This window comes from Scyliorhinus torazame, chromosome 28 (assembly GCF_047496885.1).
Source record: "Scyliorhinus torazame isolate Kashiwa2021f chromosome 28, sScyTor2.1, whole genome shotgun sequence".
Classification (NCBI taxonomy): domain Eukaryota; kingdom Metazoa; phylum Chordata; class Chondrichthyes; order Carcharhiniformes; family Scyliorhinidae; genus Scyliorhinus; species Scyliorhinus torazame.
In genome coordinates, this window is record NC_092734.1 from 30618771 (window position 1) to 30631826 (window position 13056).

Here is a 13056-nt window from a genome sequence, read left to right on the forward strand (position 1 = left end):
CTTACTGCAGCTATACAGGGCCTTAGTGAGACCACACCTGGAGTATTGTGAGCAGTCTTTATTTAAGAAAGGATATACTTGCCATAGAGGGAGTGCAGCGAAGGTTCACCAGACTGATCCAGGAATAGCAGGATTGTTGTACGAGGTGAGATTGGGTCGACTGGGCCTGTATTCACTGGCATTTAGAAGAATGAGGGGGGGATCTAATTGAAACGTATAAAATTCTGACAAGGTTGGTCAGACTGGATGTTGTTTCTTTTGGCTGGGGGAGGGTCGAGAACAAGGGGTCACAGTCTCAAGATACGGGGTAGGCCATTTAGGACTGAGATAAGGAGAAATCTCTTCACGCAGAGGATGGTGAGCCTGTGGAATTCTCCACCGCAGAAACTTGTGGGGGCCAAATCACTGAAATGAAATGAAAATCGCTTATTGTCACAAGTAGGCTTCAATGAAGTTACTGTGAAAAGCCCGTAGTCGCCACATTCCGGCGCCTGTTCGGGGAGGCTGGTACGGGAATTGAACCGTGCTGCTGGCCTGCCTTGGTCTGCTTTCAAAGCCAGCGATTTAGCCCTGTGCTAAACCTGAATGTGTTTAAGAAAGAAAAAAATAGATTTCTAGACACCAAAGACATCAAGAGGATTGGGAAGAGCACACGATTATGGCGTTGAAATAGAGAATAAGCCATGATCACATTGAATGGCGGAACAGGCTCGATGGGCTGAATGCCCTTCTCCTGCTCGTTTCTAGAAGAAGGAGAAATGGGGGGAAAACCCAAATATTGTAGTCAGGGTGTAACTGAATGCAAGCAAGATTGGAAACAGAATTGGGGAATTAGAAGCATTACTCACAATGGAAGGTCCCAATATTGATCCTGAATATCCGGATTTTCTGCTCAAGAAATGTAACAAAATTCCCACTTCTGTCCAGAAATAGGATTTTGATCAAATTTCTGGTGAAGTTGCAATATTCGGAAATTAGGGGCCTGCGTATTGCCCCCGGCAACACTCTAGACAGCCCTGGGTTGAAGCCCCCAACATGACAACCCACTCCGAAAATGCACCTAAAAACATCTTAGCCCATTGTTCCAAAGGATCATAGGCATCTTCCTCCATTAGGGAGAGACAATTCTGGCAATTCATGGCTTGAGCGGTACCACTCCGCAAACTCAGGGGCAAGGCAAGGAGACGGGGCCTGCGTGAAATACTAGAGCTGGTATGGGGTTGAACCTGCACCATTGGCATCATCCAGAAACAATAACATATGGAATAATGCTGAAAAAATAGACATTATTTGTCGAAGCATTTCATCTTGCACTCATCAGGACATTCTCAATAAAATACCAATGTCAGTAGAAAACAATACGAAGTCTTACAACACCAGGTTAAAGTCCAACAGGTTTGTTTCGATGTCACTAGCTTTCGGAGCGCTGCTCCTTCCTCAGGTAGAAAACAATATCTTGATATAGTATGAGAAGAGTGCCGATTGATTGGCACGTTGACTGATTGGTACAGGTGTTGCCACGGAGAATGCACCAGTTGATGGTGACTGACAGTTAACTGCCAGGCATTGTTTGAACTTTAAATCAGGCAGCTCTACTCTACTGGGTCAAGACATTGCCCTGAGCAGTGAACCAGTGAATCACTGCCACTTATTTTATTGAGCTGAAACTGGCACAATGTGTGTATATGTTCTTTCTGTCTGCAATCTCCATGACAACACGTCTACCAATCAGAATCCACTTCCCAACCCACCAGCCAGAGGAAACATTTACTCCCTATTTTATCAAAACCCCTGCTAATTTCCAATGCCTCCACTAACTCACCCCTCTGTGGAGAATCTTCCCCATCCCTCCAGCCTCCCCATGTATCTGAAGACCCTCATCTCGAGTGAACACTTAGGCTGGGATCTTCCGACCTCGTTGCCACCGGGATCTTCCGGTGCCACTGAAAGTCGATGGACATTGAGCTGGCCTACCACACCCCCTACAGCAGGGCCTGCTCCAGCGAGACTGGACAATCCCAACCCTACTGGAAATTCCCGAGCCAAATTTGTGGATCGACCCCTCCACGGTCAGGTCGTTCTGCCATCTTCAAACGTAGTGAAGTGGACTGACTGACAGTAGATGAGGGGAGTCAGGCCCTGTCGATATTACGTTAATAACAATTGATGGAAACTGCCGAGTAAATGGGTGTCGCAGATCGCATTTGTAGGACAGATGTACAATTGGAAAACCCAAACGTTAGCCAGTCACTCGACGGCAAAAAAGTAAATGCCAGGGTACCGTACCAGTTATCCACAGGGCACACGTGGTGATTCCGCACTGCCACCGCATACCTGTTCAAAACAAATCAGAGGTCAAATCAGAGGTCAAGTCAGAGGTCAAGTCAGAGGTCAAGTCAGAGGTCAAGTCAGAGGTCAAGTCAGAGGTCAAGTCAGAGGTCAGCCAATTGATTGCTCAATCCCTATCCTGGTCACCACAGCATCACTGGCAATTCAGGAACTCTCAATGATTGACTGAAAATTGAATACTCCACTTAGCCCTTACACGTAGAAACAGGAGAAGGCCATTCAGCCCCTCAAACGTAACCCGCCATTCAATTAGATCATGGTTGATCCAATGTTTTAACTCCATCTGCCCACCTTGCTTCCAAAACCCTTTTGTAGCCTTGCCTAACGAAAGTCTATTGATCTCAATTTGGAGATTTATATTTGACTGCCCAGCCTCAATAGCTTTTGGGGGGGGGGGGGGGGGGCAAGGGGGATGTTTCCTGATTTCCACATCCCATTGAATGGTCTCACTTTATTTTTTTGAAGTGCCCCTACCCTGGAATCCCTCGCTAGAGGCGATACTTTTACTGTTTTGCATTCAATGATAAATGAGTGACACAGAGTTTGGTGGACCAGTGAAGCCCTAATCAAAGAGGTAATGATAACCCATTTGCAAACTGACAGTTCATGGTAATTCAGTTAAACAGTGGATCTCAATCAGTGTCCGTATTGTACAACTTCATTTTTCAGAATCATCCCTGTACAAAATGTTCTGTTCTGGAAACAACCTCATATCCTACTGATACCATCATATCAGCTTGGCTCAATGTCAGTATGCTGTAGGTTCAGATCTTAACTGGAAAAAGATGGTGTATAATCTGTGTTGACAGTTTAGCACAGTGCTGAAGGAGTTCTGCATTTCGAGAGGTGCCATTGGACTTTAGCCCAAATCCTACCAGCCCTTGGAAGAGCATGTAAAGAAGAAGAGCGGGTGGGGGGGGGGGGGGAGCTTCTCTCGGCGTCCCGCTCAGCAGTCACCCTCGACTAACAAGACTAAAACTGAGAGGTTTGTCGTTTACCCCTGTGGGACTTGGATGCTGACTGGCTCCACACTCCAGAAATACTTGAATGTTGAGCACTTTGGGCAGTCTGAAGGCGGTGAAAGGCACTAAGTCAATGCAAGTTAGATCTACTTCTACAGGGCCAGGATCGTTTGGATGGTGGGGTTTCCGACGCCACATCCCACACTCCCCCACCCACCCCGATACGGCCTGTACCGCAGCCATTTCACACTCTGACGAGCGTTAATTGGCTGCAGGTAGGAATTCCAGCCCTCACCTGAGAGGATGCCCCGCCTCGAAGGGCTGCCAGCCAATCTCTCTAGTCCCTGCAGCGCCAGGAGCTGCAGTGGCCAGAAGCGGGACTGCAAGCACCCCCGGAGACTGAGGCCGGAATTCTCCGGTCATTCGCTGGCGGCGGGATTCTCTGGTCCCACCGGCAGGGCAACCCCGCTCGTGGGTTACCCAGCGGTGTGGAGCGGTGTCGATCCCATTGACAAGCAGCGGGATTCTCTGATCCAGCTGAGAGGCTGGAGAATCCCGCCCTGAATCTGTTTTTGGGGCCTCAGGGTGGGGAGGGTTGGGATGTGGGCGGGGTTAAACAGAGGGGGATTGGGGTGTCGGTGGAGAGGCCAGAGGATTGAGGGAGGGAGATCCTGTGGTTGTTGGAAGTTAAGCGGGGGAGGTGGGGGAGATGAAAGCACCTCCACCAACCTTCCCATCTGCAGCCTGAATCCAATTTATTTTCGGCCTGGAATTCCATCCGCTGGCCTGAAAATTGAGGCTGGGCAGAAAATGTGGTCAATAATTGGCTACTTAGGGGCCTCCATTGGGGGAAAGGGCACATGGCCCATCCGCGGCCTCACTTGCGAAGAGGTCGGGGTGAGTGGGAACCCACTGGGAAGCCCACCTGAGGAATTCTACACTCCCCCCTACTCCCCGCCACCGCCCACCCCAAACCCACCAGAGGGGGGAGCATAAGATTCTGCCCAGGTCGTGTCAACTGAATAGTCAAGAGACCTTTAGTTATAATGGAATCCCACTCCTCTCCCCAGTCCGATCTGCTTTGAGGGGGCCGGAGTGGCCCAGTTTGTTGCACTCTGACCTGGGACGCATGTGGGCCCTGAGTTCAAATCCGATTCCAAGATGGTCGCTTGTGAAGGGCGCTATTGCCTAACTCAAAGCGGGTTATTCAACCGCCTGCAAAATCCTTCCAATGCTCCACACCATTCTCCAAAGAGAGAAAGTGGGGGTGGGTCGGGGGGGGGGGGGGGGGGGGGGGGGAAGTAATGTAAAAGAGACTGTTTTGCTGTGAGCTGATTTTCAAATGAAGATGATCTTTAGAAAGGAAGGCACGGAGCCAAAGAAAATAAGTCCATTTCCTGGATGAAAACGCAAGCATGTTTTAATTCTGACTGGCTCCACTAAGACGATTGAAAGCGACACCGACTTGCGAAACTTATGATAACTTTCCAAGTTTATGCTTTCAGTTCCCTTTAAGTCTGACGATAGTAATTACTGTTTATTTTAGAGTTGGCACCCAGTGATGATGACTCAGCTGTCGGCTTAAACACCATCTTATCGCTGCAGTCTACACAGTCTACACAGGATGTTACAAGTTACAGAGGGACATAGATAAGCTGCTGCGTTGGGCTGAGGGGTGGCAAATGGAATTTAATGCAGAAAAGTGGGTGGTGATTCATTTTGGAAGGAATAACAGGATGACAGAGTACTGGGCTAATGGTAAGATTCTTAGCAGTGTGGATGAGCAGAGAGATCTCGGTGTCCATGTACATAAATCCCTGAAAGTTGCCACCCAGGTTGAGAAGGTTGTTAAGAAGGCGTACAGTGAAGTGTGTAAGACTTCCGGTGACGGCGGGCGGGAGGCAGATGCGTGTTGGAGGGCTCCCGTTCGGGAACGGCATTTCGGGGGTTAACGCCCGGTCCTAGGGCTAGCGAAGGCAGTAAAAGTCGGGAGACAGCACAGAGGAGGGGAATGTCGAAGACCAGCAAAACAACGGCCGTGAGAAAAGCGGCTGAAAGTCCGTCGGGGAGTGGAAAGGTCACCACGGGGTCAGTAAAGAAAATGGAGGCTGGCGCACCAGAGGAGGCCGCATTGCTTACGGCTGAAGAAATAACTAAGGTGCTGGCTGCGGAATTCGAGAGGCAGTTTGCAAAATGCATGGAGACGGTGAGGAAGGAGATGAGGGAGGTTTTGAGTGTGCTGGTGGAGGAGGCGGTTTCCCCCATGAGGACGGAGTTGGCGAGTGCAGTGGCGGAGGTGTGAGAGCAAGGGGAGGCGCTGAAGGAAGTGGAGGAGACGTTATTGCAGCACGGTGATCAACTTGCCTCAATGGGGAAGGAGATGCGGAAGGTGATGGACATTAACAAGGATCTGCGAGGAAAAATGGAAGACCTGGAAAATAGATCCAGGCGACAGAATTTGAGGATTGTGGGGCTGCCCGAAGGAGTTGAAGGACCGAAGCCGACTGAGTATTTTGCCGCGATGCTGGCAACACTATTGGGGGAGGGGGAGGATCCCTCCCAATATGAACTGGATCGGGCTCATCGGTCGTGGAGGCCTGTACCAAAGGCGAGTGAGTCGCCAAGCGTAGTGACTCTGTGCTTCCGTAGGTACAGTGTGAAGGAGAAGGTCCTGAGCTGGGCCAAGCAGAAGCGGGTGGTGTAGTGGGCTGGAGCTGGTATATGTGTATACCAGGACTTTACATAGAACATAGAACAATACAGCGCAGTACAGGCCCTTCGGCCCACGATGTTGCACCGAAACAAAAGCCATCTAACCTACACTATGCCATTATCATCCATATGTTTATCCAATAAACTTTTAAATGCCCTCAATGTTGGCGAGTTCACTACTGTAGCAGGTAGGGCATTCCACGGCCTCACTACTCTTTGCGTAAAGAACCTACCTCTGACCTCTGTCCTATATCTATTACCCCTCAGTTTAAAGTTATGTCCCCTCGTGCCAGCCATATCCATCCGCGGGAGAAGGCTCTCACTGTCCACCCTATCCAACCCCCTGATCATTTTGTATGCCTCTATTAAGTCTCCTCTTAACCTTCTTCTCTCCAACAAAAACAACCTCAAGTCCATCAGCCTTTCCTCATAAGATTTTCCCTCCATACCAGGCAACATCCTGGTAAATCTCCTCTGCACCCGCTCCAAAGCCTCCACGTCCTTCCTATAATGCGGTGACCAGAACTGTACGCAATACTCCAAATGCGGCCGTACCAGAGTTCTGTACAGCTGCAACATGACCTCCCGACTCCGGAACTCAATCCCTCTACCAATAAAGGCCAACACTCCATAGGCCTTCTTCACAACCCTATCAACCTGGGTGGCAACTTTCAGGGATCTATGTACATGGACACCTAGATCCCTCTGCTCATCTACACTTTCAAGAACTTTACCATTAGCCAAATATTCCGCATTCCTGTTATTCCTTCCAAAGTGAATCACCTCACACTTCTCTACATTAAACTCCATTTGCCACCTCTCAGCCCAGCTCTGCAGCTTATCTATATCCCTCTGTAACTTGCTACATCCTTTCACACTATCAACAACACCACCGACTTTAGTATCGTCTGCAAATTTACTCACCCACCCTTCTGCGCCTTCCTCTAGGTCATTGATAAAAATGACAAACAGCAACGGCCCCAGAACAGATCCTTGTGGTACTCCACTTGTGACTGTACTCCATTCTGAACATTTCCCATCAACCACCACCCTCTGTCTTCTTTCAGCTAGCCAATTTCTGATCCACATCTCTAAATCACCCTCAATCCCCAGCCTCCGTATTTTCTGCAATAGCCTACCGTGGGGAACCTTATCAAACGCTTTGCTGAAATCCATATACACCACATCAACTGCTCTACCCTCGTCTACCTGTTCAGTCACCTTCTCAAAGAACTCAATAAGGTTTGTGAGGCATGACCTACCCTTCACAAAGCCATGCTGACTATCCCTGATCATATTATTCCTATCTAGATGATTATAAATCTTGTCTCTTATAATCCCCTCCAAGACTTTACCCACTACAGACGTGAGGCTCACCGGTCTATAGTTGCCGGGGTTGTCTCTGCTCCCCTTTTTGAACAAAGGGACCACATTTGCTGTCCTCCAGTCCTCTGGCACTATTCCTGTAGCCAATGATGACATAAAAATCAAAGCCAAAGGTCCAGTAATCTCTTCCCTGGCCTCCCAGAGAATCCTAGGATAAATCCCATCAGGTCCCGGGGACTTATCTATTTTCAGCCTGTCCAGAATTGCCAACACCTCTTCCCTACGTACCTCAATGCCATCTATTCTATTAGCCTGGAGCTCAGCATTCTCCTCCACAACATTATCTTTTTCCTGAGTGAATACTGACGAAAAATATTCATTTAGTATCTCGCCTATCTCTTCAGACTCCACACACAATTTCCCATCCCTGTCCTTGACTGGTCCTACTCTTTCCCTAGTCATTCGCTTATTCCTGACATACCTATAGAAAGCTTTTGGGTTTTCCTTGATCCTTCCTGCCAAATACTTCTCATGTCCCCTCCTTGCTCGTCTTAGCTCTCTCTTTAGATCCTTCCTCGCTACCTTGTAACTATCCTTCGCCCCAACCGAAACTTCACACCTCATCTTCACATAGGCCTCCTTCTTCCTCTTAACAAGAGATTCCACTTCCTTGGTAAACCACGGTTCCCTCGCTCGACGCCTTCCTCCCTGTCTGACCGGTACATACTTATCAAGAACACGCAGTAGCTGATCCTTGAACAAGCCCCACTTATCCAATGTGCCCAACACTTGCAGCCTACTTCTCCACCTTATCCCCCCCAAGTCACGTCTAATGGCATCATAATTGCCCTTCCCCCAGCTATAACTCTTGCCCTGCGGTGTATACTTATCCCTTTCCATCATTAACGTTTAACGTCTCCGAATTGTGGTCACTGTCCCCAAAATGCTCTCCTACCTCCAAATCCAACACCTGGCCTGGTTCATTACCCAAAACCAAATCCAACGTGGCCTCGCCTCTTGTTGGCCTGTCAACATATTGTTTCAGGAAACCCTCCTGCACACACTGTACAAAAAACGACCCATCTATTGTACTCGAACTATATCTTTTCCAGTCAATATTTGGAAAGTTAAAGTCTCCCATAATAACTACCCTGTTACTTTCGCTCTTATCCAGAATCATCTTCGCCATCCTTTCCTCTACATCCCTAGAACTATTAGGAGGCCTATAAAAAACTCCCAACAGGGTGACCTCTCCTTTCCTGTTTCTAACTTCAGCCCATACTACCTCGGAAGAAGAGTCCCCATCTAGCATCCTCTCCGCCACCGTAATACTGCTCTTGACTAGCAGCGCCACACCTCCCCCTCTTTTGCCTCCTTCTCTGAGCTTACTAAAACACCTAAACCCCGGAACCTGCAACATCCATTCCTGTCTCTGCTCTATCCATGTCTCCGAAATGGCCACAACATCGAAGTCCCAGGTATCAACCCATGCTGCCAGTTCCCCTACCTTGTTTCGTATATTCCTGGCATTGAAGTAGACACACTTCAAACCACCTACCTGAACACTGGCCCCCTCCTGCGACGTCAAATCTGTGCTCCTGACCTCTATACTCTCATTCTCCCTTACCCTAAAACTACAATCCAGGTTCCCATGCCCCTGCTGCATTAGTTTAAACCCCCCCAAAGAGCACTAACAAATCTCCCCCCCAGGATATTTGTGCCCCTCAGGTTCAGATGTAGACCATCCTGTCTGTAGAGGTCCCACCTTCCCCAGGAAGAGCCCCAGTTATCCAGAAATCTGAATCCCTCCCGCCTGCACCATCCCTGTAGCCACGTGTTTAAATGCTCTCTCTCCCTATTCCTCATCTCACTATCACGTGGCACGGGCAACAACCCAGAGATAACAACTCTGTTTGTTCTAGTTCTGAGCTTCCATCCTAGCTCCCTGAAAGCCTGCCTGACATCCTTGTCCCCTTTCCTACCTATGTCGTTAGTGCCAATGTGGACCACGACTTGGGGCTGCTCCCCCTCCCCCCTAAGGACCCGGAAAACACGATCCGAGACATCACGTACCCTTGCACCTGGGAGGCAACATACCAAACGTGAGTCTCTCACGCTCCCACAAAATCTCCTATCTGTGCCCCTGACTATAGAGTCCCCAATTACTAATGCTACTAATGCATTAATGCACTAATGTACTAATGCACTAATTACGGTGGAGCTGGCGAGGAGGTGGGCTGCCTTCAACGGGTGAAGAGGGCACTGTACATTAGCAAGGTGCAGTGCGGCATGGTATATCCAGCGAAGCTGAGGGTGACTTACAAGCTCAGGGACTTTTATTTTGGAATGGCGGAAGCAGCAGAGGAGTTTGCGAAGGCAGAAGGACTGTGGCAGAACTGACAAATTGAGAAATGGCCATGTGCCGATGTAACCTCATGACTGTATTTTCTTCTTTTTTGTTTCACTGCGTGCGGGTGTAGGGGCTAAAGGAGCCAATGTTATATATATTTGGACAAGGGAAGGGATGGGACTTTCACTCAAAATGAGCGCTCTTTGGGTGTAGGTGGATATGCGGAGTGTGTGGGCTAAAAAGGGATCTCTGGGCTATCCTAGGGTCGGGCAAGGGGGAAAGGGACCCGGGCTGGGGCCTCCACGCTGGAACGGGAGTGAGGTGGGGGGAGGGGCTGCGGCCATCGAAGCCTGGCAGAACAGGGTCCGAGTGGTCTAGCCGAGGTGGAAAGTTGGGGGAAGGAACCGAGGTTGGGAGGATGAGTTTTACAAGAGGCAGTGGACGGGACGAGCTGGAGACTTGGAGGGGAGGGGGGGGAGGGGGGGGGGGGAATGGCCATGCTAAGTTGCCCTTTGTGTCCAAAAAGGTTAGGATGGGATATTGGCTTACGGAGATAGGGTGGAAGTGAGGGTTTGAGTGGGTCGGTGCAGGCTCAATGGGCCGAATGGCCTCCTTCTGCACTGTATGTTCCATGTATCTATGTAACTACGTACCTTGCTACGCTTTGTAATCCAGAGAAATTCTTTGCTTCCAGCCATTTCTATTGAGGGACATACATCTCATTGCAAGGTTCCTCACTTCGGCCTTCTTATCATTCGTTCTTAGTCAAATTTCAGGAATGTTCTTAAAATTTCACAAAACAGATTCCATCAGGATTGCAAGACACAGAGGATTTTGCAATGTGAGTTTCGACACATTGGGAGATTCCAGCTTCCAACACAGGTCAACAATTTAATGAGATGTCACAGGGGTGGACATCCACTTGTGGCTAGACTGGAGGAGGGTTCCCTCCGAGACAGTGACCGTCTGCTCCCTGGAGACTGGACAAAGTTTTGCGCAACAATGCACACGAAAGTTGCAACGTCGCGATAGAAGGTCCGAGGGCACATTTCGTAAATGGGGATCGAATCTATTCTTGAAAAGGAGGAAACTTTGCAGGGTTTTGGACAAAGAGCAGGGAGACGGTGGAAATCGGGTAGCTCTTTCACAGAGACACGGCGCAGGGGCGCTGGGACGAATGGCTCCCCCCGTGTGCGGTATGATTCTCCGATTCCGCTAATGGCGGTAAGTGATCTTCACCAAGATGGGAAGACATTTGGTGACTCTAAACTTGCATTCGCCCTCTTGCTGCTGTGGGAGGGGGAGGGGCTAACTGGGTGCAAGAACTGGATGTTGCAAGAACTAAGCAGTTGGAATGCAGTTTCCTTTGATGACAAACAATGAACCCCGTCGAAAGACATGCAATAGAACAGCAACCAAATAAGGTTCCGTCTGTCCTGCCGAGCTAGGAAATCAATTCACGTCCCTCATCAGTTTAGATACATCAAAAGGAATAGAGCATCAACACACACGGAGTATCAACCAAGGAGGGGCTTCCTCTCCTACCCCCATTCCCATCTCCACAGGGCGGTACGGTAGCACAGTGATTAGCATTGTTGCCTCACAGCGCCAGGGCCCCAGGTTCGATTCCTCGCTGGGTCACTGTCTGTGCGGAATCTGCACGTTCTCCCCGTGTCTGCGTGGGTTTCCTCCGGGTGCTCCGGTTTCCTCCCACAAGTCCCAAAAGACGTGCTTGTTAGGTGAATTGGACATTCTGAATTCTCCCTCCGTGTACCCGAACATGCCCCGGAATGTGGCGACTAGGGGCTTTTCACAGTAACTTCATTGCAGTGTTTACCTCCCATCTCTAAATAAGTGTCTAATTCTTCTTTGAAGTCCTCACTGAAAAATAATTTTTTGTTGCAGCATCTGCTGCCAACACATTTTAAAATTGTGCCATTTAGTTTTTTTGTTCAATTTCGAGTACCCAATTATTATTTTTTTATCAACTAAGGGGCAATTTAGTGTGGCCAATCCATCTACCCTACACATCTTTGGGTTGCGGAGGCAGACACGGGGAGAATGTGCAAACTTCACACGGACAGTGACCCAGTGCCGGGTTCGAACCCAGATCCACAGCGCCCTAGGCACCAATGCTAACCACTGCGTCAACCGTGCCATCCATGCCATTTAGTTCACCCCATCGATCCTCACAAAATAAATAACTTCACATTTCTCAGTGTTAAATTTCACGTGCCATGCTGCTACCCAGCTAGCGCCATGCAGTGGGCACTGCAATGCTACACCTCCCTCAATTTACACATTTCACAGATCACTGGCGTTATTTGGAAGGGCTTATTGCCTGTGTTAAAATTGCCTTGTTGAAACTTCCAAATTATCACGGTCACCTCTGGGCAAAAATGTTAGCTATAGAAACAGAAAATAGAAGCAGGAGGAGGCCATTCGGCCGTTGGAGTCTGCTCCGCCATTCATTATGATCATGGCTGATCATCAAGTTTAATACTCAGATCCCGCCTTCCTTCAATATCCCCTGATCCCTTTAGCCCCAAGAGCTGTATCTAATTCCTTCTTGAAATGACAACGTTTTGGTCTCAACTACTTTCTCCTCACCTCAGTCCTAAAAGGTTTGCCCCTTATCCTCAAACTATGACCCCCTAGTTCTGGACTCCCCCACATGAACATGTGAACAGTTTTGGTCCTTATCTAAGGAAAGACAGACTAGCATTGGAGGCCGTCCAGAGAAGATTCACTAGGTCGATCCCAGGTATGGAGCTTTTCTCGTTTTTTTTAAATTTAAAGTGTGTGCACAATTCTTTTTTTTTCCAATTAAGGGGCAACTTAGCGCGGCCAATCCACCTACCCTCCATGTCTTTTTGGGTTGTGGGGCTGAGACCCATGCAGACACGGGGAGAATGTGCAAACTCCACACGAACAGTGACCTGGGGTCAGGATCAAACCCGGGTCCTCGACTTCCTGCCAACGTGGACAAGTTCACATTTACCCACATTATATCTCTTTGGCCAAGTTGTCTGCCCACTCACTTACCCTGTCGTTACCCCTTTGCAAACTCTCAAACTCTTCTTGACAATACACTTTCCTACCTATCTTGCTGTCATTGGTAAATTTAGCTACCATACATTTGGTCCCTTCATCCAAATCATTGATATAGATAGCAAATAATCGAGGCCTAAACATTGATCCCTGTGGCGCTCCACTAGTTACAGATTGACAACCTGAAAAAGACCCATTTATCCCTACTCTCTGCTGCCTGTTAACTAACCAATCCTCAATCCATGCTAATATGTTACTCCCTACACCGTGCTCTCTTGTCTTGTGATCTTTCATGCGGCTCCTCAC

The 13056-nt window shown here is 48.9% G+C and overlaps 1 protein-coding gene across 2 annotated transcripts in view; it reads right to left on the bottom strand.

Annotated features, from left to right (window-relative positions):
• The window catches only part of LOC140403644 (transmembrane protein 150A), a 124375-nt gene that overhangs the window by 94665 nt on the left and 16654 nt on the right, over window positions 1–13056 (bottom strand). For both annotated transcript variants that reach the window (XM_072491792.1, XM_072491793.1), the window contains exon 3: window positions 2287–2334. In XM_072491792.1, the coding sequence (XP_072347893.1) occupies window positions 2287–2334 (48 nt within the window). The remainder of the gene's footprint in view (window positions 1–2286; window positions 2335–13056) is intronic.